Raw genomic sequence first — 24,832 nt, 5'->3', positions numbered from 1 at the left:
GATACAAATTGATACCACTGTAAAAATCAATAACACCACTCGAAAATTCAATTCCATGACCCAACCACTGGGTTAGAAACTATAGTGCAATAATACCCTCAACATACCTATTTTAAACCTGTTACTTATCGTGATATAACTAATAACGTACATGAAAAATTCATAAGATATCAGTTATGGTGATTGGTCATCGCCAGAGAATCGAACTCTTTCTCTGTTGAATGCCAATCACCGATATCAAGTGTTCGTCAAATATTAAGTAATTTCAGGTGTAGATGAAGTTGATCTGATTTATTTCTGACAACCATCAAACGCAAAATATGTTGTTGGGATAACTTTGAAAGAAAAAAAAATGAAACAAATGTACCGATATTTCTGAAAAAAATCACTTTTCTGGAATTGAGGTGTCAAAGTATTTTCCAACATAAAAATTCCTCACATTATTCAATACCAACTCTATATTAATTGAAAGGGGTATATTTTGTACTTCTCCATATTCCTTCAACTCCATAACAAATATTTGGAGCACAAACGTGATAGAAAAAAGAGTTAGTTCGAAAGTATTTTTCTTTCGCCTAATCCAATGTTCCTTCCAGTTCGTGTCTGAAAGTGATTTCTTTGGATAACATACACATCTTTGTAAAAATTTATTTTAAAATCAATTGCTTCTTTCCTTTCTTTGGAAAATTTCTTTTTTTATATAAAGATGGAGAGAAGTACTGAGCCAAAACGTTTCTTTCCTAAAAATTATTCTCTCTTAAAAATTAACCCCTTTCAATGTAAACAATATTCCCATGGCTGGGATTGAACCAAATAAGCGAATGAATGTCATTCCGTACTGTCATCCATGACATGAGTAGATTTAACTCATTCCTGACATATAGTCGTAGTTTTATGAATGAATTGAGTGCTTCATATCGTGATGTTACCCAGATTGGTGCTGAAGAGGCAATAAGGCAAATGTCTTATTTCGAAATATCTGATGTCCGCCATTGAGGAAGATGGTGTTCCATTTAAGTGAAAGTTTACTTCTTCATATACGAGTACTATATTGTGTAGCAATCCTGTGGTTAATTTCTGATTCGATTCCATAACGGATGTTTGGAGTGCAAACTGAATAGAAAAAAGTGTTTTTTCTATAAATTCAATGTTGATATAGAAGTAGCTAATTCGAAAGTATTATTTTCTTTGTGTAATTCACTGTTTATATGAAAGTAGCTGTTTCAGTAAGGCTTTTTCATCCAGTTTGTGTCTGAAAGTTAGTTCTTTGCCTAAACTACACATATTTGTATAGAGTTCATTTTGGAATTAATAGCTTTCTTTCATCCTTTGGAAGATTCCCACATTTTATTAATGGAGGAGTAGGAAAACAAAACTTTTTTTTTCTCTTCGTTCAATTCAATTTTATTTCATCGACATTTTCAGCCTATGTTTGATACAGGATGTAACGCAAGTAATGATTTCGAATTCGGAGAGTGATTCCTTGTTATATTTTATTGAACAACAAGTTTATACAATTGTCCTAACTCATTTCGTTTTCCAAAAAAAATGTGAAAGTTTGATTGGAGATTCCTTTTTTTTCTACTTTTTGAGGTTTAGGTAATATCAATAACAGTGATAAAAGTCAAAGGAAACATTTCATTTTCTTCATCTGAGGAGAGTAATTGATTCCGAAGATAATACGAAATTTAAAAAAGGTAACGGTTTACAACCATATGTCTCTTTGTTTTCTAGTTTCGAAGTAATCGGTTCAAAGACTCCTAAGTGATTAAACACCGATTTTTGACACCCAGTTAACTTTTTCATAGAATATGATATGGAATTCTTCTCTGGAATTCTCTTCTGGAATTCTCCCCTGGAATTATATAGTATAGAAAACCTTTATATTCGTCATATTTTCAGGAAGTCGAAGTAAATTATTATAATGGAAGGATATTAGTGGGATTTCGTACTGAAGATAGGGGATATCAAAATGCATCATTTATTGATAATTGTAACTCGAAATTATATTGGCATGTGTACTGAATAATCATTTGGGGCTAATTCCCAACCAATTCAGGTAAGAGGTTACTCTTGTATATACCCCAGGAAGGCCTACTTCACATCCAAAGTCACTTCCAAACGATGCTATTCCTATCTGAAATCAAAAAAATTTAATGTGAGAGTAATCATTCTATTCTACTATTGAATTATTTCCTACACCAAAACAAAAGTATTGACTTCCGACCCGCATTTCACTAATCAAGTTAGCGTCATTAGGAGATGGCTAAAACTAAATCTCACAACTATGTTAGAGCTTGAACATACATCTGGGCAAACCACCATCTTATACAATGAAGGTCACTGAATGAATGTTATCTAGTCAATCGTTCTATTTTTTCGTCTCCTAATTTATATGTTATCGCCTTCGTGTTACAATAATGATATCTGTTTATTTCAAATTATTCGGTTGTTTCAAAAGTCCTGAGTATACTTGAAACCGTGATATCTTAGTGAATTCTGATTCAATTTGACCGAAATAAGCGCTATTTTTATCAGTGCACTATTGACAACGTAACACAAGTCGAATAATTCCGTCACCATAAATATTGTGTCCTCGAGATTCGATGAATTCGACGAAGGCCGTTTCTGACTGGCCCTGATTAGCGAAGGTTCTACTGGTGAGAACGTTATAAAAGCGCTTGAAAAGATTATAGTCGGATGACGAAAGGTCTGGAGAGTATGATGAGTGAGGCAGAACTTCAACCCTTCATTCTATTAATTTTCGGACTGTGGTTTCTGAAACGTGCGGACGGGCATTATCGTGTAGCAGGATGGAACCTCTTTTTTTGACAAGTCATAGTGAATCACATTAGCCGCTGACCACCATACCGCAGCATAGGTAACAATCAGCATGGACACTTGGCCCTTTGATGTGGAGAAGTATCTAGACGCTATTTTGGGAAGTGACGATGAGAGGGCAGGACTCGCAAAATGGTTTTGGACAGGTTCGCACTCAAACTTTTTCATATCCAAAATGCTCATATCATTTTGATATACCTTACGGAATGGGCCCAAATTCAGGCATAGTGATATGCAACTAAAGAATTTAAAAAAATGACTTCAGAAAATACATACCAAAAAGTGGGTGCACAGATTGATTCTCAATGGCATTACAATATATACAGTGTGTAAAACCCAAATAGAATAAATTATTTATTTCCGTTACTGTCCATATTTAAAAAAAATCCCGAAACACATCAAATGTAAATTAAAATTTGACATTCTTCAACGCAAAAATGCCACCCGTACCCTTCTGACAGGTACTTCTGACATGTCAGAAGGGTATAATTGAGAGGCGGATAACTCATTTGATAAAGTGAGACGGATATGCGCGAACTTCTCCAGCCAAGCGAAGTGACATTGCTGATTGTTACCTATGCTGTGTCCATACAGTAACTATGGTGTTTTCTTTGTGGGTTTTCACCTGGATGACTCATCAGTGTCCACTCACTGTCCTGAACGTATCCTGTTGTCGTAGAGAATCCACTTTATATCACACGTGAAGATCCGATTCAAAAAAGGATCGTTTTGTTTGCGCGAAAGCAAAAAAGAACAGAATTCGAAACGTGACAATTTGTGTCCATCATTCATATCGTAGGGCACTTGAACTTTTTGACATTTTCAATACGTTTTAAACCATCAGAAAACGCATGGTAGCTGCCGCTCATTTCTTCCGCCATCATCAGTATATAGAACAGAAAATTCTCTATCAGCATATACTCGTACCACGACACAGTAGAATATATATCTATTGAGATATGGAGCTGCGAAAACATATGACATTAAAACGGGCAAAACTTTAGAAACAATCTAATATTTAAAATATACATTCACTTCACAAGAAATTTCATTAAGCAAAGTTGACCTAGGTTGCGCGTGGGCCTTTCGAAATATTTAACAAATTTTTATATGTAATGAAGTTTATCGCAAATTGACATGATTCATTGAAGTTTTTGTATTATTCAATATCCATATATAGAAGTAGTTGTTTCAAAAAAAATTTTTCTTTTATGTAATTCAATGTTTATTTGAAAGTAGTTTTTTCGAGGGGGCTTCCAGTTCGTTTTTGAACGTTACTTCTTGGCGTAGTATGAAAGATTCCGAAAATTTTGTTGTGTGAAAAAGGAGAAGTAGACAGTCATAGCCTTTCTTTAAAAAAAATTCATCTCCCAAAAAAATATACCACTTTCGATTAATTATATTTGGTATCTGTACTTATCTAGAACTCACCTAACAAATTGCCAAAAACAACTCTCCTCAATAGAAAGACTCAAAAAATTGTTCTTTATGGCCTATTTTTAAGCAATCAATAAAAAATAAGATTCGAAAATTTCAAAACTCCTATCTTAGGTTAATTTTTGGTATTGGTCGACGACACAGGACCTCATGTGAGCTTCAAGAAATTGGATGGCTGAACATGGAAAAAAGAAGGTTACTTCACACTGTCTGTTCTTTCCATAAAATAATTGTAACAAAAAAGCCTTTATATCTTCATAGGAAAATGGCATATCGTACGAAAATCCATAACCTGAATATTCCATATAAAAATATACTTGCAATGCCAAAAAGGCGGTCTTTCAGGTACCAAATTTGTCAAAAGAATAATTCTGTCTCCAACTCTCTTAAACAATTGAATTCCACAAAGTTCAAAACTATATTTAAGAGCTATTTATGATATGAGTGTTAAAATTAAGGTTTGGTTTTCACGAACAAAATAACAGTTACTTTCACACAAATATCATAAAAAGTTTTTCGTACAACTGTCCTGTTTTCATAATAAAATAGATAAATTTAATATTTCTATAAAATACATTTTGATATTTCTTGTCAGTTAACTATTTTCATGTTATCGCATTTGCTGTGAAGTGGCCGTGTCAGGTGACGCCGTATCACCTGTTTACCGACAAACAGCTCACGCGTTTTAGTTGAAATTACATTTGAAGTTCTTGCTGGTGTTTGATGTATATAATACATTTGTAACAGAATTCAATTCTATATATATATATTGTTCATAACAAAACTTCCTTGAAAATTGAATGATCATGTTTTGTTTATTGCTATTTGGTCGAAAAATCGTGTTAAAATATTTTTAACACGCTACTTTGTAAACATCATCTTCTGATACTCTTGACAACCATTAAAAATGTCACTTTTAATGACAGTTGTACAAAAAGACTATTTGTTCCACTGAAATTAAATCAAATTATTGATATGTTGTAAGGAATAGAGAAAATAAACTCTTTATGTAACGTGTTTGTTCGTATTTATATTGTAATATCATTATATAGGTATAACAATCACAGTTTTGATTTTGTTTTTCTTTTCTATTTCTTTTTATTTGTTCTCTTCTCAGGGTTGAGTGAAAGAACATTTTCGTGATGTATTTCATTAAGGACTATGAACTTCGCCCTTTATTTCAATTCAAAGTTGAAAATATAAGGTATGTTGCGTTTTATGTTTTGGTTATGAAATAATGAAGGCGATATTATTATTATAATTATTATTATTAACGTTATTTTCTCTGGTCTGAATAGAAGGCAATGAAACTGCTGACTCCCTCACAAAGGAGGGTGCTGCAAGCAGCTTCATCGAACCAGAACTTGTCACTGGCATCGCTTCAGGCTTTGCCAAACGAACCCTGAACACCTGGATGGCAAGATCTTGCAAAATCTTCCAGGATTGGCTCCCTCCAAGGCGTTCTCTCACCCTTCGAAGTTTGGAAAATGATGAGTTTGGCAAAGCCATACTCTTACCATCTGATCTGAGAGATCAATCACCATATAAACCAATCGGCTTCGTTAGGAAGCTCTTTTTATTTGGTCGAGTATAAATAAGTGTGGGCCACAATAAACCCTTGCAGGTTGCGGGGAGGGTCGAATAAATCTACTCACTTTCGACCTAAATTATCCTACCTGGATTCCATCTACAACCAAAGGACTGCCAGAATCTCCCAAACATATATTTTTTCTTGCAACCCCTGAAGTGCATATTTGCTCCAAACTGATTTGAAATGCATGTGATATCGTACAAACAATGTTTGGAATAATCGTCAGGTTAGCATAATGTAGCACGTTGCTGGTAGAATTGTCAGTGTCACTGGTTTTGCCCCATCCTGCTACGACTCCCTGTCTTCCGTTGAAATTTGTGGAGATATCACTGTATTGTGGAAGCTTCACCATAGCGATTCGATCTGAAAAATATTTTGAAATCATATTTGAGTTTCAAAGCAATATGTAATTTCTGAGAAGACGGATGCAATGTTTTCATAAACTTTCCATAGAATTTTTTTATTGCAATCTAGAGAAAAATCGCCTACAACCTGATTGTGTCGCTCACAGTCAATCTTGGTTGAATGATTGAAGAAGTAGAAATTGCTAGGTTCAAATATTTACTACCAGATCTTCCAGTCTTCTCTGATATACGTTATATACAATAATATCACATCTGATATCAGTTGTTTCTAGATGTTCTAGAATGAAATTCATCTGAGGGACTTAACATGCCAAGTGCCAAGTCACTTGAACAGAATGTTCTTGGGAAAATACTTTTTCAGGAGAGATTTATTTTTCCAGTTTATTTTCAATTCAATTCCTTGTTTGCTTCCTTCCAAAGTCTTCAACACATTTTATATAAATATGAAAACGTACTCAAAAAACTTTTTTCCAAAAACTAATCCCTCCTAAAAAATATGCCCCATTCAATCTTATTAATTCTTACCACTGAGTGTAACGGCAGATTCAAGTTCTATTACTGCTATGTCATGATGCATACTGCCGTTTTGGTATCCTTCATGAATGATAAATGACTTTGATGTCATTTGTATGTGATTTTCTTCCAAATTTCCCAAATCGTGTGCTCCAATACTAATATCTGCATCTGTTGCTCTGAAAATGCAGAGATGTTATTGATAATTAAGCCTATAATAATCATGCATACAGGACAGGCTATAATAATATCACAAAATCATTGAGATGAATAGAATTTGATCACTAACAATTTTTGATATTTTGAGTCATTTCGGAAATAATGAAATTTTTCTTTTTTTCGATATTTCACTACTCTAATTGCTACCGAAAACTGGATTCGATTTTTTTGTAAATTAAATAATTTCATATTTTCATCAGATTCGATATTAATTCGGTTAATTAGTTTAGTGATTCAATAATTTTTCTGAAAAAAGGTTGGTTGGGTAACAGTATCAATTTTTTTCTTAAAAAACAATTGATTTCTTGCCGACATTTCGAATTTAATTAAATATTTCTTTAGGGCTCTATAACAATGAATTTTCATAAATATACCTTCCACAAAACTTATACGATTATTACACAGCCTACAAAAAAAATTTTTGTCTTGCTGCTGGAAAAATCAACTGATTTTGGTTAATCAATCTGTGCTGATTCCAAAAATACAAACCTTTTCTTTGTATCAGCTCTAGTTTTCGAGATATAACATACTCATCAAATACTTAAATATTCTTACATTTCTGTATATTCATTCCACCACTATAATTGCAATATGTTTAAAAAATTAAATTAGCGCTAATTGCTTCTTACCTATTGTCTGATTAGTAAATACTATTTTCTCAGAAATGGCCTTAATAAATTCCTATAAAGTCGACTGCAATACGTTGTGAAATTTAGTCTGAACTTGAGCTTCGTTGCGAGAGTTTGTTTTTGACAACTGAAATCCATGGCTTCTACAAGCAGGTGTTATGTAAATAACCCGAACATTTTCTGCTACATATGTGGCAAGTACATTTAGTCCAATAAAATAAGGATTTAAATTACCATGCAAAAGGCAAGCTTGCATTTTTCAATATAAGTTGATTTCAGCATACATTCAAAGGATTTATACTTAAAAAATGTTGAATTTCATTTAGGGGATAGAAAATGAATAAAAACCACCCCAAAAATCCCTTTTTTGAATATATCTCGAAAGCATAAAAATATATGAAAAAAAGGTCGGAACAAAAAATGTAGGCAATAAAATTTTCTATAAAATCGTTTCTGATCACTTTTGACGTATTTGCAATAGAAACCGAGATATTTGCAATAATCCATTTATACTTATAGTTCAGACGGGCTGCAGTAGAGCGGCTATATCTCTCCAGCACTACGAAATAGATTAAGTGTTGTCGGTGTTTCCCATTTTGAGTTTCAAATGATTATTGCCCTTCAAGTTGCCCTCAATGAAAAAGGGACCAATGCTATGGTTTCCTACAATCCCTGCCCAAACATTGACCTTTTGAGGATATTTCGTGTGTTCTTTTCTCATCCAGTGATCAATTTCCGTTGACCAGTAGTGGCAATTTTGCCGATTAGCATAACCATTAAGAGAAAAAGTACACTCATCAGACAACATAACGTCTTCTGATTGGATGATATTGTTATCCAACATGTCCATCATTTGCTCACAAAATTAAGTTCTTCTATCATATTCTATTTTATATTGATTGTTGCAATGAACTGGAAAGCGGTAACATTTTTGAATGTAGAATGAAAACGCCTTTCAAACGATATTTCACAAGCCTATACTTCCCATTTGTAAAATTGGGGGTTGTACCTGTCATTCGACGGGGTTTGAAGATAGGGGAAGCATTTTTCCGTTTAAGTATGTCAAATTATAATCTGAATTTGACGTGTTTCGGGATTTTTCATAATTATGTATAGTAACCGAAATAATGAATTTATTCCATTTGGCTTTTACACACTATATAGTCAGTCGGTAGCCAAGCGGTTCGGCGTGGGTGCTTTGTTCATTCACTCGAATTAACTGCCGTGTTGGTCGGTGGTTCAAGCCCTAGTCTGAACGATCGATCTTCACTTGCTACCGACAACCCGTGTTAGAAATCACACGTTAAAAGGTAAGACCTCGTTAATCCTTGGCTCGCACAAGTTTCGACTTCTGAGGGTTGTCGTTCGTAGGGGTGCGACAGCTGGTTAACGGAAAAACAGATTTTTTTAAACAGATATACAGGAAATGAATACTTGAGTATTGAAAATTATTTCAATGAATAGTGTAATAAGGCTGAAAATGTTTGGTGACATATGTAATGAAGACGATAATATTTTTGTTACCGAAATTATTACTCTTCTATATTTTGAATGAAAATTTTCAAATCAATAAAATTTCAAATATCGGAAGAAATTGAGAATTCACTTAGTAGGTCAGTATGTACAGATTAATTTTTTGAAAACAATAATTTCATTATTATAAATAAATTCGGTTTTCAGTTTGCAGAAAACGATTCCAAGTATCTGCGGACACGACGAAGTTTCTACGAGTTGAAAAATTGGCTGAGGAACTTCTAGCATCTACATCGAAAGAAGTACAATTGAAACATTATTTACAAGAACACGAATTCAATTTCCTCGAAAATTGTTTATTTTGTGGTAATAGGTGGTACCGAAATCAACCTAGAACACATGTAATTAGTCAAAATTATGTCATGGAAAAAATATTAACAACAGCAAATACACGCAATGATGAAGTTGGAGACGAAATGAAGCAGAGGCTACGTGGTATTGAGTCACTGGTATATGTGAAAGCTCGTTATCATAAAGCATGTTACGATAACTTCTTTGTCATACCAATGGCAGAGCCAACAATTCATGAGGATGAACAAATGGCACAAAAAATAGTTCATGAAGTGTGTAAGTATATTGAGGAAAGTAAAGAGTCCAAATTTTACTTACCTGAACTGTAAAAAGTTATGGGCAGTAACAGATTATCAAATCGACGGTTGTATCGTAAATTAAAAGAGCGATATGGTAATGATATCATCATTTCTCAACATTTAGGAAAGGATACAATAATATATCATAAATACGAATCAGCTGGGGCATTATGCGACAATTTATTTGAAGACAGTGAAAATTATGATGATACACGAAAGAAAAACATTTTACGGACAGCTGCAGATATTTTAAAATCTGAAATATTGGCGAAAAAGTATGAAACTCAATCATACTGTGCATCGGGTGACTTCCTTGAAAGTGTGGTTGAAGATATACCAGTTTTACTGAACTACTTTCTAAGTAACTTGCTTCTAACACGTAAACAGAATGATTCATCAAATTTTGTGAAACGAGATAGTATTGCCCATGCAATAATTTCAAGTATCAGACTCAATTATTTCACTTCATATCTCCAGCTAGCTGTCGGCACGTATATTTACAAAAAAAGTGGCTCAAGATTAATCATTGATTTATTAACGAAATTAGGAGTGTCAGCTTCATATTATCATTTACAATTATTTGAAGCTTCTACGATGATGGACCCACCAAAAATGTGCGTTGGTGATGAGGTTTTTGTACAATATGTATTCGATAATACTGATCACAACGCTAAAACATTGGATGGTAACAGAACATTTCATTGCCTGGGAAGGCTTGCTGCATATACACCAGAAAGTGGTGTGACATTAGAAGGATCATCAAAAAAATGTAAAAAAATGTCTTCAGCCGCTCAATTAGCATCATGTTGCAATGTTGAAACAGTTCCTTACCGAGGTAAACAAAACACAGGTCTGAAAACAATTACTTTTGATGTAGAATCATTTTGTGTAGAATCATTTCGAAGAAATGATTCTACACAGTTACCGACACATTATCTTCTCTACTTATCAGGAAAATCAATTTTTGAAAAAGAACTTCCCAGCTGGAGAGGCTTTATGGAAGTTTTAAGTTTATATTTGCCTCAAGATAATGTTTCACGTATCGTATGCTTGCCTTTTATCAATGAACCTCCTTCCAAGTATACTTCAATAAACACAGCTATAGTTCATGCAATGGCAGAATGCAAGCAACTGAAACAAAAGACATGCATTGTAACGTTTGACCAGCCATTATTCATCAAAGCTACTGAAATAGTTGCTGGCAATGATGAAATGAAGAATGTTGTTGTACGACTGGGTGGCTTTCACATGTTAATGTCATTTTTAGGTTCAATCGGCAACATTATGGACGGAAGTGGCTTAGAAGATATTTAGGGTACTGTGTATGCCTCAGAATCTGTGAAAAATATGATGACTGGTAAATCATTCTCACGAGCAATACTTGCCCACATATTGACGTACACATCAATCGGAAAATATTTGTATAAATATATGGCCGATGAACTATCATTATTTGATCGGAACAAATATGAGACATTCGTTCGACAGCAGCTAACTCATTGGAATGAAAATCCGCCAAGCTACAACTTTTGTCAAAATGATATTACTTTAAAAGAAATGACAGTGATTTTGAAGGGGATTAAACACGTCCTGAGTGCTTTACTCAGGAAGAGCTAAGCGATCTTATTAGAGATTTGAACCTTCCAAAGGATTCTTCCGAGTTGCTTGCCTCCAGACTAAAGGAAAAGAAACTTCTTCAGTCAGACACCAAAATTACATACTACCGTAATAGAGAAAAAGATCTTTTGCCTTTTTTTTCAGCAAGATGAAATGGTTTTCTGTAACAATATTAAAGGACTGTTAGGAAAAAATGGGTGTATCCGAGTATACACCAGATCACTGGCGCCTTTTTATCGACAGTTCCAAACGAAGTTTAAAGCGTGTCCTTCTACATAATGGCAACAAATATCGAAGTATACCAATTGGGCATTCTACAAAACTGAAAGAAGAATATAAAACAATATCGCTGGTGCTAAAAAACATCAAGTATGACCAACATCAGTTGCGATCTGGGCTGAAATATTTGATGGGCCTCAGATACGACAACTTATAAAAGATTCGCATTTTACAGAATCGATCATTGAAATTAAGTGTAATTCATGGTGCTCTTTTGTGAAAGTTGTGGAAAATTTTCTTGGAAACAATAAATCGGAAAATTACCAGTTTTAACAAACACGGTTGTCATATGAGTATTAAAATTCATTACCTCCACAGCCACTTAGACCGTTTCCCAGAAAATCTTGGTGACCTTAGTGAGGAACAAGGGGAACGCTTCCACCAAGATATCAAAACGATGGAAGAGAGGTATCAGGAGAGATGGGAAACTCACATGATGGCGGATCACTGCTGGAGTCTTCAAAGGGACCGTCCTTTTAAAGCCTTCGCAAGAAAATCATATAAAAGGAAGTTTTTAGGTGACACCGAATAACAGATTTGTGCTGCGATTCTGGTTAGGTTACATGAAAAGTTAGTTTTTTTTGGTAGATATGTGTGATGATTTTTGTAAGTATATGTTTGTACAATAAGTATCTTACTTTTTATTCGTTTTTTGATTATTTGATGGGTAGCAACACTATATATATGTAGATATTGCTGCGTTAAATTACCCTGTATGTTAGAAATGTGATCTGTTGTCGTATTTTCTGAAAACGATCTGATGGAGCAAATCTGGTGGCATTTTTGGATTCAGCAGACCCAAATTACCTAGAAACAGTAAACAAATTTCCAGCAGCAAACTGTGTATTTACCAGTGTTATCGTTTCAATTTCACAAGAAATAATGAATTCTTAATTGAATTACTCACCGAAAAATAGTTTCTTCATGTTGATAATATTACTATTTTAAAACATACATATTAATGTATAATGTATACATGTATAATGTATACATGTATAATATGTATTAATACATAGTAATACATATTAATGTATTTTGACAAATTTCAAAAATATCGGAAAAAATGTTGGAAGAAGTCTTTTTCGAATTGGCAGAGTATCAGAATGAGTATAATGAACTAGCGTTACGTCCATTGTAAATTTCAATTCGTAATTTCATTCCATTCGATATATGAAATGAAAGGTAGAACTGGAACCTCTAACGTAGAATATATTCAAAACAAGCACTGCTACCGACCACCAAAACTGCAACACTTTTCTCAACACTCGTTTCACCAATCAAGTTGGCGTCTCCAGGAGATGACGAAGATAATTGTTCGTATTATTTTTCCTGGAGACGCTTTATCAACCGCGATTGTGAACGTTAATTCGATGTCAATTCTGGGACGATATATGTTCACTGTGTATCAATTATCCCGTGCTGAGAACCACACGTTGGAAGGTGAAACCTCGTTAATCCTCAGCACGAAACAAGTCGAGCATTGTCGTTCAAGTGGGGGTCGAGAGGTGGTTGACGAAAATATACATTTCACACACACATTTTTTCAAACACTTGGAATGAGATAAATAATAAATACTTTCGAATTGGACTCACCCGTAAACGCATCTTGCTGCTGTTAAAACTAATGAATCGCTCATTAGGGAACCTCCACACGTTACTATTCTGTCATCTATAATTGTACGTATCGCTACCTATTTTTGGAAAACATAGTAATGAAATATTGAATATTTCAACTATTTACAATTTTTGTATGGTAATAAATACATTATTGAAATTCATGAATTTTTATTTTCATCGACTCTTTCACATTTATCTAGATGATACTAATATAAACGGGTAATATGTGAAGTTATTTTGTCATGTGATATAAAGAATGACAATTTCAAAATTTTCCACTCCACATGTTGAGAGAATAGAAAACCCGAGAAAATATTTATAAAATATCAGAAAGATACATAATTGCAAAGGCTAGTAATATATGTAAATAATCACCCCTTACCATCCAACACGGCATCACATGAGATGATTTCAATTCGAATAGACTTGATGTAATCTCAAAATTCATAAATTGAAAATTCCAATTGTAATTTCTCAATAATAGCAATCGGAATAATAAAATAATATAGAGAATTTCAAGATCTAAAACGACATCTTATTAGAAGTTTCTACTATTTGAAACTTTTGAATGACTGTCACCCTGGCTTTGGGTGAAAGAGTCAAAAATACCAAGAATAGTTTCAACTAAAAATCGATGAGTTCTTACGTGTTTCTCAGTTCCTAACGAATGCATTGTTTTCGAACGGTTTTATTTAGCTTGCCCTGTTTGTTTGCTTGTTTATTTATTCATTTATTTGGGTCAAATTCAGTATTGATTGATCTGTTAGTCTGTACACACATTTAGTTTTGATGACAATACAAAAATGATGTGTCATTGTGAATCCAACACAACTACCTCAATATGGGTATCAAATGACAGGGATTGACAAGTTGAGTAGTAGTAAACTTTGAAAGAGATGCAAATTCAAGATGGCCGCAGTTACAAAATGGCGAATTACATGAACTAAATGAACTGTACAGAATGAGAAGAAATGACTAACAAAATTAGAAACTAAAGAGATGAAAGTAAAATTAGTAAAAAACAATTACGTAAAACGGTTTTATTGAGAAAAAAAGACAATAAAGATGTAGATAATGTACTTAAAACTGAAAAATAATTCGAAAGGTCCTGGATGCCGGTCATCCCACCACTCTCCTCAGCAATCTACGGTATTGATCAGATAAAAAATAATGAAATCGTTGGGCGTAGTATTCACATATTTACACAGGTTGCGCTACGCCCAACGATTTTATTAATTTTTTTCTGATCAATACCATAGATTGCTGAGGAAAGTGCTGCTACCTAGGTCCTTCCGAATTATTTTTAGTTTTCAGTACATTATCTTTTTTCCTTCAAAAAAACCGTTTAACATAAATGTGTTTTCACTTATTCTATTTTCATTCAGTTTGTATATAAAGACTACACTCACTAAAAAAACAATTTTGACGTATACATTATCGTATATTCTGTATATTATTTCAGATATATCAGTATTTCTGAGAAAACATTCAATATACATGATTGTGAGCTGTTTATTACTCAGGTGGAAACTGGAAAAGTGGAATATACTCACCACGTAAGGAAATGAATTAGGTTCTGCCACGTCACCATTTGTGATCTCCAGATTGTTTTTGGAGGATTCTACTTTCTTGGCTTCAATGGGAAGCTAAAATCAGAAAGAACAGTGTGACTATAGGGTGATTCGAAAATATCACTAGTTTAACATATTCTAATGAGAACAGATATTTCAAATATGTAATTTCAGGACAAGAAGTGATTGATATTCATTCATTCCGTTTATACCACCAGTTGGTAACCTTCTCATCCCAAATCTTGAATTGAATTCAATACCAGTATGATTGTGAAAAAAGCGTGGGCGCTTTGTGCCATATTTTTTGTATATCAAAAGCCCGTCGCTTTCTCCACAATAATACTAGTACTTTTCGTTCGTTATTGTTTTAAGCTTATTAAAAAAATATTTTTAACTTTTTAGTACGATGTTCTTTAAAAGCGTGTTTTTTAGTTTTATTGCCTAAACTAGGCAATCCTCCAATTCCCCCAGGCAATTAAAATATGATATAAATATAAATGTTTGATAGCACAATTAAAATATAACCCAACGCAACTTTACCCCTGACCTAACCTTCATTTACTAGAACTAATATTAAATTAATGAATATTTAAAAGTTAAATTCAGTGTGCCGAGACCTAAAGTAGGCAATGTCCATTTTGTGGTTTGAATGCAAATAATATTTCGCATATTATCTAACCCATTCTTCAATTCATTTTGGATCACAATAATTTGTTTTTCTTCAAAAATCAACGTGCCCATTGTTAATTTATTTATGTTTTTCACAAATGTTTGACATTATTCTTGTTTGAATAAACGCTTTAGAATATTTCGGTTCAGTTCACGTTCACCAGAAAGATTGACTATCATATTATTAACAAATAATATATTTTTAATGTGGTAAGCGAGAGTTGAAATGTCTGTCAATTATTTTTTCATCGGGTGAATAAAAAACAATATATCTCATTGATAAAAATAGCTGCGTAAACGCAAGCGAAAGATAAGTGGAACCACCAATAGGTGGTTCCACTTATGTTTATCAAGTAGTTTCTTGATTTTTTCTCATTTTGTCTTCAATCGAGGACCGCCTGCCCGGTACTGACGATGCCCAATAGGCTGAAACAGCTGTATACCGGTGGCTCTTAAATTGAAATCAATATGGGAATGATCAAAGAGTACTAATCTATTCATTTTTTTTATATATATATATATATATATATATATATATATATATATATATATATATATATATATATATATATATATATATATATATATATAAATGCAATTACAAATCGAAAATATATTTGTTTTTCAAGAAGTAATAGCAATTTCAGCATTTTTTATTTTCGCGCCCAGTTCAATGTCGGTCTTGGCGCGCTATCTCGCTGTCGAAAGAGAGGCAAGAGGGCGGGAGGTAGTATTTCTTGTGTTGCTCGTTGCGGACAACAGTATGTGTTTGCATATTACAGCAGAACAACGTGTTTCATTTTTTTTTTTCATTGTATCAAGCTGAAGAGAATGGCTTCGAGAAGTTGTAAACGACACGCTGACTCCTTTTGTTATATTTGCGGCAAATTTATTGAAGTAAGAGACAAAAAGTTTGATTTAAGTACAAATTTGAAGATTTGCAAGGCATATCAAGCTTACTTCTATCTACCTGTAAAAAATCAAGACAAAAAATGGGCTCCACATGTATCATGTAACTTTTGCAGATACATTCTGGACGTTGAGTTCAATTACTCTTTTTTATTGCAATAATTATTATTTTTCAATAACATTAATTAGGTTATTTACCATACAACCTACAGTATATGTTACGTTTTACTGTAGGTTGGTACAGAGGTGAAAAAAGAGCAATGAAGTTTGCAGTGCCGAGAATTTGGAGGGAACCCAGTGATCATCACACCGACTGTTATTTTTGTATTGTAAATCCACTCAAAGGTAAAAATTCAAAGAAAACATATTATCCTGATCTACCATCGACATCCGCTCCAATACCACATCAGGGCTGCCAGAACTAGTGTTTTCGTACTAGATCTAGTGATTTCGGCCAATGTTCAGTACGTTAGTGTTACATTCAATATATCTAGTACATTTTTGCAAAAAAATTATATTTTGTACAATTTTTAGTACAGATGAGAAGCTCTTGTCAAAATCGTCAATTGTCACTGTCAGTGTCAATTGCCATATTTGAATTGTAAACAAATGTAAACCGTGGTAAAAAGTGTTTGGCCATTTTGGTGATATAAAATATAAAAATGGACAAGTTTGTTATACGAGAAAAAAAGCAGGTTGCTTTAGAACTAGAACCGGTCAATGAAAATGAAAATATTGTTTTAGAAATTGACAGTGATATTAGCCAAGCAGAATTAGAGATCAGAAACACTTATTTTTTTCATTATCAGAATTCGAGTCTGAAAATAAAGAGGGGCATCCGCCAAGAAAAAGAAAACGGATTTATAAGCAAAAGTTTCGGGAAGAATGGCGAGAAAAGTTTAAATGGATTCAATCCAAGAACGAAAAAACTTTCTGCAGTATTTGTAAAAAACACATTAGTGGTAGTATAGTCCATCTAAGGAGACATGAAAACAGTATGCAGCATTCATCTAGGCAAAGGGCAGCTCACTCAAGTCCATTGATTACAAGTTTATCACCAAAAGGGGTATCTCTAATGAGTGATGATGTAAGGAGAGCATAATTAAAAATGGTTATGTTTCTAGCTGAACATAATCTTCCATTTTTACTCATGGACCATCTCCCTAAATTTGTAGCTTCCATAGGACATGACTCAAATATTTAAAAAAATGTTAAATGTGCACGTACTGAGGCCACCATGACTTTAAAAATTTTTAAAAATCATTTCTCCACTCAAATTTCTGAGATTGTCCAGGGTCAGAAATTTTCGATTATTGCAGATGAAACCACCGACATATCAAAAAAAAAGTGTTTAGCCCTAGTAATTAGATTTTCGGATTTGAGAGCAAATGAAGTAAAATACTGTTTTTTGGATATGGTGGAAGTAGAGCAGTGCTCTGCTGAAGCTATTACTAATAAAATAATTGAAAAATTAAAAAACTATAATCTGCAGACTTCTGACATGATAGGTTTTGCAGCAGATAATGCATCTGTAATGTCAGGAAATCTTACTGGTGTACAAGCACGTCTTAAGCAGAAAATTAATCAAAATATTTTTGTGATTGGATGTGTTTGTCACTCAATGTCTTTATGTGCTTCAGCAGCATCATCAAAATTACCTAAACAGATTGAATACTTCACACGTGACCTGTATTCTTATTTTAGCCACAGTTCAAAGCGAATGAGTGAATTAAAAAACTTTCAAGAGTTTATTAATCTGAAACCAAAGAAAATATTACGTCCTAGTCAAACACGCTGGTTATCTTTAGAGCAAGTCGTTAATAGGATTTTATTGTTGTGGTCATCACTAATTCCTTTTTTCACTTTAGCTGCCGTAGAAGATAATTTGCAGGCAGCAGAGCTACATTATTGAATGTCCTTAACAATCCAGTATACAAATTATATTTTTTGTTCTTGTCTTATGTTCTACCACTGATAAACCAAATTAATTTGGAATTCCAATCTGAAAGGCCGAAATTATTTGACTTGAATTATAAAATAAATTTCTTATTCAAAAAAATTGCTAAAAATTTTATGAACAAAAGTTATGTTGACCGCTGCAATGATTTAAGAAAAATCGATCCCTCCAATATAAGTGAGCATTCATCATTAGACAAAATTTATATTGGAGCCAAAAGTCAAATGTACATAGAATCATTAACAATAAATCATTTAGAGTTTAATGGGTTTTGGCAAAAATGTTTGGAATATTATATAGAACTGTTTTGTCAAATTAAAAACCGTTTCTCCACTTTTACAGAAAATTATAAAAGTTTTGAAATATTAAATCCAAGTCTTGTTCTTAGTGGTACACAAAGTATTGTGTATTATAATTAAAGAAGAAGATATCGAAGAGATTAGTAATGAATTTAGGAGCATACCTGATTTACCAGTCGATATTGTTGAAAAGCTACACTCTCTAGACTTCGAAAAATTTTGGTTCCATATTTCAAATACAAGAATTGCAGCTGATGAAGCCATGTTTCCTAACTTATCTGAATTCATTAGTGCTATACTGTTTTCCCCATTCTAGTGCTATTGTTGAACGAATATTTTCTCAGTTAAATTTAATCAAAACAAAAACAAGAAATTCGTTATCAGTGGAAAATTGCAGCTCTTTACTACACTGCAAGGCACTGTTGAAAAATGATAATTGTATAACATGGACTCCTTCAGATACATTATTAAAAACTAAAGTCAGTTATTCCGATACTGATATCTAAACTCTTATTCCATTATAAATGTATATTTTTTAACACTCCACCGTTTTTTCAGACAAATATGACAAATTTTTCTTTTAGTTTCTATAAAGGTCATATAGGTTTAATTTGTTCCTAGATAACATTTTTTTTTTGTTTTTTTATATACTAATTTTTCTTTTTAGTTTCTATACGAGAGGTACAGTATAGATCCATTTGTTTTGTTGACATGTTAATACATTTTTTTCTGTTACATTTTTATCTATTTACGAATTGGTTGCTGTACAAGTGATATAGGTAATATATGTTCAAATACGTTTTTTTGTTATCATTGTTCTTAGTATTTATATCTGTATGTATTTCAGAAGATATTTTTATTGTAATAAATGTGTATATTTATTTTTTTATTTATATAGGTCTACAGTAACAATGTGAAGTTTTGTCCCTTTGTTTCTATAAATAAATCATTACTTTAAAATTCCTTCCATTTATTTAAAATTCCCGTCATTTATTTAAAGTGACCGCCATTCATTTAGTACTTTTTGTGTTCGACGTTGGTGCTATTCAGTCCGTTTTGGTACATATTGATATTTACTCTTTCTAGTACATTTTCTCCGGATTTAGTACTTTTTGTTTCATGATTTAGTACATTATTACATTTTCATTCTGGCAGCTCTGTACCACATACAGAAAAAAATCCTGTACCTGCTCCGCCTGTGTTAGAAAATCAACTCTCAAGACAGCCATCAATCACAGTGTTCATCTATATCCAAACATTCCGATTGTTTTTTATCTGAACCGAACATACCACACCTCATCAACTCTGAAGATCTCAATGATTTAATAAGAGACCTAAATCTACCAAAAAGTAAAGCAGAGTTATTAGCATTTGCACAATGGAATTTACTTTATTCTGATGTTCGAATATCCCATCAAAGAAAACGTCATGCAGAATTTTCTTGTTTCTTCAGTAAGGACGATGGACTCTGTTTTTGTCATGACGTGAAAGATCTATTTACAGAAATTGGTATTTCATGTCATACAACTGAATGGCGCCTTTTTATTGACAGTTCAACAAAAAGCCTAAAAGCTGTTCTATACTACACAAGGGGAACAAATTTACATCTATTCCACTGGCACACTCCGTACATCTCAAAGAAAATTGTGACAGTATTAAAATGCTATTAACTGCAATTGAATATACGAAATATAAGTGGGAAGTTATTGGAGACTTCAAGATGATGTGTTTTTTTACTGGAATTCAAGGTGGATATACTAAATACTTCTGTTATCTATGCCTGTGGGATAGTAGAAATGATGCCGCTCACTACCGCCAAAAACATTGGCCTGTACGTACTGAGTACGAAGTGGAAAAATGCAATATTAAATGGGAAGCAATTGTCGATCCTAAAACTATATTAATTCATATCATATTGGGAATAATGAAGCAATTTGTAAAGGCTCTGAATCATGAGTCTAAAGCTTACAAATATTAAAAAAAATCCCGAAACTTTCAGAGGCGAAAATTAAAGCTGGAATCTTTGTAGGCCCTCAAATAAAAAAAATTATGGATTGTGATATTTCCCCGCAATTACTTAGCAATGAGTAGAAAAGAGCCTGGAACAGTTTTAAGGCAGTAGTTCATGGTTTCTTGGAAACCATAGAGCTGAAAATTATGATGAGCTGATCACTGACATGAATGTGAATTTTTCCGTCATCGGATGTAGAATGTCTCTAAAGATACACATGTTACATTCACATTTGGAAAAATTTAAAGATGATATGGGAGCTTATTCAGAAGAACAAGGGGAACGCTTCCATCAAGATATAATGCAATTTGAGAAACGTTATCAAGGCCAGTATACTGAAAGCATGATGGGGGACTATATTTGTGGATTAATAAAAGAAACTTCCACTCAACATGACAAGAAAAGTAAAACTGTTCATTTTTAAACATTCGAACTCTATTTTAAAATTTCTATTGTAAGAATGAATCATAAATCTATGTTGGGTGTGTTTTAATAAATCATCTCTGTGTGCAATTTTTATGTATTTTACTTGATTTGAGTTTTCCATTTTTTACACATAAAAGCAAATTCAGAATTCTTTTTTGTTCTTATTCTTGTTTCTAGGTATATAAGCAATGAAAGTAACGTATGTGTAACCCGTGCGCAAAAATGCTGTAGACCGGTATTATCTACACCCCCAACATACTGTACGACAAAGTTTGTACCAAGAAACTTCTGAGGCATACATAATGAAAGTTTTTTCGTAGATTCAATATATTAGTCAGTTGAAAAGAATGATAAACCGTTGACACGAATTCACAAAACAGTGCATTTCCATTGCCACATGTTTCAGTGGAGACTGTAAAATCTTTACTTTCCTCTCGAATATAAAATAACTTGAGTATCCGAAACAATTATTTCCAGAACTCATGATGACACCAGTGCCGTAAGATGATTTCATTTATTTTCTCACCTATTCTGAATTGCGTAGTGTCATCAAATGGTAGCAAACTTACCTGCGAATTCCCAATTATGAATAGAAAAAGTATCCAACTTGAACAAGCGAACTTCATTCTGAAAGAACTGAACTGTATATGACGCTGTACTCTTATCAAATCTTATCTTTGATATAATTTTCATGAACATACAATCATCTCAGAATATAAGGCACATATTTCAAGTATCAATGAATTTGAATATTTTCAACAATCGAATGTAGTTGAAAATAGAAAACTGATTTGTAAGGAAAATAAATTATGATCTGAAATGAAAATGAAATAATTAGTGGTGAGTTTCTCACATTTCTTTGTATAAATATGGAGAAGTATAAAGCCAAAAAGCTTTTCATAGAATCAGTCTTTCCAAAAAATTATACTCTTTTCAATTTGAAAGATTTTATGCAATAGTTGCGTGTGTTTTGATCTTCAATGGTTCAAATAAGGCATCGAAGATAAGTGTTTATGATCCATAATTTCGAGAAGTACACCTCACTTTAATGAAGGTACATTCCCATATAAGTGGAATTTTATAGCTCTGTCATATTCTGTCAGTTTCAATTCAATTATATGTATTATCATGGCACCCGTGCGGAGTAGGGGCGTTTCGCTACTTGAATGACATAATTGTGTTCCATTTAGGATCAATTTCTTTGACCTGATGAATTTTTTTTTCATCCAAGAGAATCTGTATTTATGCTGATGACTTGAAACTGCTGAAAAGATAATATTTAATTTTCAAAGTATTACAATGAAAAAATAAATGAATACTTGAAGATGAATATTATTATTGATTTTAAATAATCTTATGCAAAAGTAAAAGTCACTTAACACTTATTCATCTTTTTTTTTCGTACTGGTAAGTCCTAGGAAGCTGAAATTTACTATATAGGTACTTCTTAGGACTTAGATTCGCACTAAAAAGTTATTTTCGAATAATTCATTTGAGTCGCCCCCCGAGAGGGTAAAAGGGGAGCGTTTACATATGAAAATTACCTTTTCATCACTGTTTCTCCGTACCCCTTTATTTTTGTAGGCTGAAATTTTGTATGTAGGTTCGTTTCCTATTGTAGATGTGCAATAAAGAATGAATTTTAAATATTCCAACTGGCGTCCCCCCCTCCTGCGGATAAAAGTAATCCGGTCAATCTAGACATTGGAAGGAACATAAATTTACAACAGCTGCAAACGCGTGTAATTGTTCAAAACATAATTAAAAATAATATTTTGAAATTCCAAATGATTGCGATGCCTGAAAAAAAAATTATTCTAGGTCAAAGGTCAAAAATCTCAAAAAAAATTGGTTTTTCGCGATTTTCAGGAAAACGGTAAGTTTCATCACGAAATAACTCCAGATAAAAATTGCAGATCATAAAATTCTCTACAAAAAATGTATCAATACTGTTTTTTCTTAGAGCCACCGTTTCTGAGATACGACGAGTCAAAAAGTTGTAAAAGTTGTAATCGTCATTATATGCACACGTTTCCACGCCACCTATGAGGGTCATGTATTGAGAACCACTCTAAAAGTTTTCGGAAGTCTTTAGCATCTTTTTTTACTCTTGAGTCACTCGCATCAACATGCTGCTCGGTCGTATCCATCCTAACATTAGCGAGATCTTCTAATTTTTCACACACTGTATTCAATGCATGCATACTATAAACCCATTTACTTATAACACTCTCTTTCGTACTTCTCCCTCGAGCAATACCTCCATCGGTCTTCATAGCTTTCATCATTCTTTCATTCTACCTGATATTCTTATATTTATACTTATGTATACCAATAGGAAAATATTTTTTCTTGAATTACAACTTCAGAGATGTATATACGTGGCATACTTATGCATATAATGACGATTACAACTTTTTGACTCGTCGTATCTCAGAAACAGTGGCTCTAAGAAAAAAAAGTATTGATACATGTTTTGTTGAAAATTTTATGATTTAAATTTTTTATCTGAGCTCATTTTATGATAAAACTTGCCGTTTTCCTGAAAATCGCGAAAAACCAATTTTTTTTGAGATTTTTGACCTTTGACCTCGAATAAATTTTTTTCCAGGCATCGCATTCATTCGAAATTTTAAAATCTTATTTTTAACTATGTTTTGAATGATTACACGCATTTGCAGCTTGTTGTAAATTTATGTACCTTCACTCTTACCTTTGACCGGACTAAAGGGGCGCGTTCATATATGAAAATTACCTTTTCATCACTGTCTCTCCGTACCGCTATAATGTTAACTAGACATGTGATGAAGTGATAAAATATTCTAAACTAATTTCAAACATTGAGAACGAACCAATTAGGAATTTAAAGATCAGAAAACAAATTTACCAAAGGAGAATTATTCAATTCTATCTAGTCATTGAGTGTATTGTTCAAAATTTCAAATCAATTAATTCACAAGCATTCTCAAAGTTTGCTTCAGATTTATTGTCCAAGTGTAACACGTCATAGTAGTAATTCAACTTATGCTTAAAGATGATTTTCAAATGGGGAATTGATCGTCTCATTCAAGAAACAACTTTAAGACAGTTTTATTTTTTGAGAAAGGATTTTTCCAGTTTCACCAATATTAAGTTTTGGGCAAGAATCTCAAGTCAACTTTATATTCCTGAACTAGCCGACAACACTGATTTGTCAAATTGGCCTAAATTATCCGAATTTTGCCCATTTCCTCGTATAAGGAAAGAAAACGTTTCACATATAGTCAGTGGGCATACTTGAAGACTGGCTATAAATCAAATCATCTAAAGGAACAATTCGTTCAGGCCAGTATCAGCTCCCTACACTGTAGGTTAATGAACTGACACCTATCAGAAAACAACTACTTCCCTGGCTAATACCACGAAGGGCGTGAGATTATATCTGACAGGTGTCAGTAAAGGATTTTCAACTGAAGTTATTCCTGCATATGCTGTTGGCGATACAACTGCCGAAATCAATTTTCAATTATTGGAACACACTTGCAGATCGGTTTCGGGCTGTTTGGCCACTCGTCAGTGCAAGGTAGTGTCTATCGTCAACATAAATTCGATGATTTCCGATAATTGAAAATCGAATTCCTTCAGAGTATCATTCCTCAAACAAAGCTGAAGCGGACAACAAACAACGAGTTTGTGATCGCCCCATCTGCCTGTGAACGAGGTAATCAACCGCATATGCGAAATTTGCATATACGAGTCAGTGGGCATACTTGAAGACTG

At 33.1% G+C, this 24,832-nt stretch overlaps 1 protein-coding gene and 1 long non-coding RNA gene across 2 annotated transcripts in view; one reads left to right on the top strand and one right to left on the bottom strand.

Moving 5' to 3' along the window:
• The window catches only part of LOC141485137 (uncharacterized), a 109,647-nt gene that overhangs the window by 35,109 nt on the left and 49,706 nt on the right, over positions 1-24,832 (top strand). The gene's annotated exons all lie outside the window — the stretch shown is intronic.
• LOC111514943 (chymotrypsin) lies at positions 1,968-21,763 on the bottom strand. Its single transcript, XM_074181232.1, has 6 exons — positions 21,643-21,763; positions 14,785-14,877; positions 13,208-13,305; positions 6,760-6,926; positions 5,955-6,232; positions 1,968-2,137 (listed from the first exon to the last, which is right to left on the bottom strand). Exons 1-6 carry the CDS (start codon positions 21,697-21,699, stop codon positions 2,030-2,032), a joined length of 801 nt encoding a protein of 266 aa, XP_074037333.1. The 5' UTR covers positions 21,700-21,763; the 3' UTR covers positions 1,968-2,029.

This window comes from Leptinotarsa decemlineata, unplaced genomic scaffold (genome assembly GCF_025532065.1).
Source record: "Leptinotarsa decemlineata unplaced genomic scaffold, Ldec_3_MD MMD2_tig00026307_RagTag_RagTag, whole genome shotgun sequence".
NCBI lineage: Eukaryota > Metazoa > Arthropoda > Insecta > Coleoptera > Chrysomelidae > Leptinotarsa > Leptinotarsa decemlineata.
The sequence above is the reverse complement of the archived record's forward strand: the minus strand, read 5'-3'. Positions and strand labels throughout refer to the sequence as shown.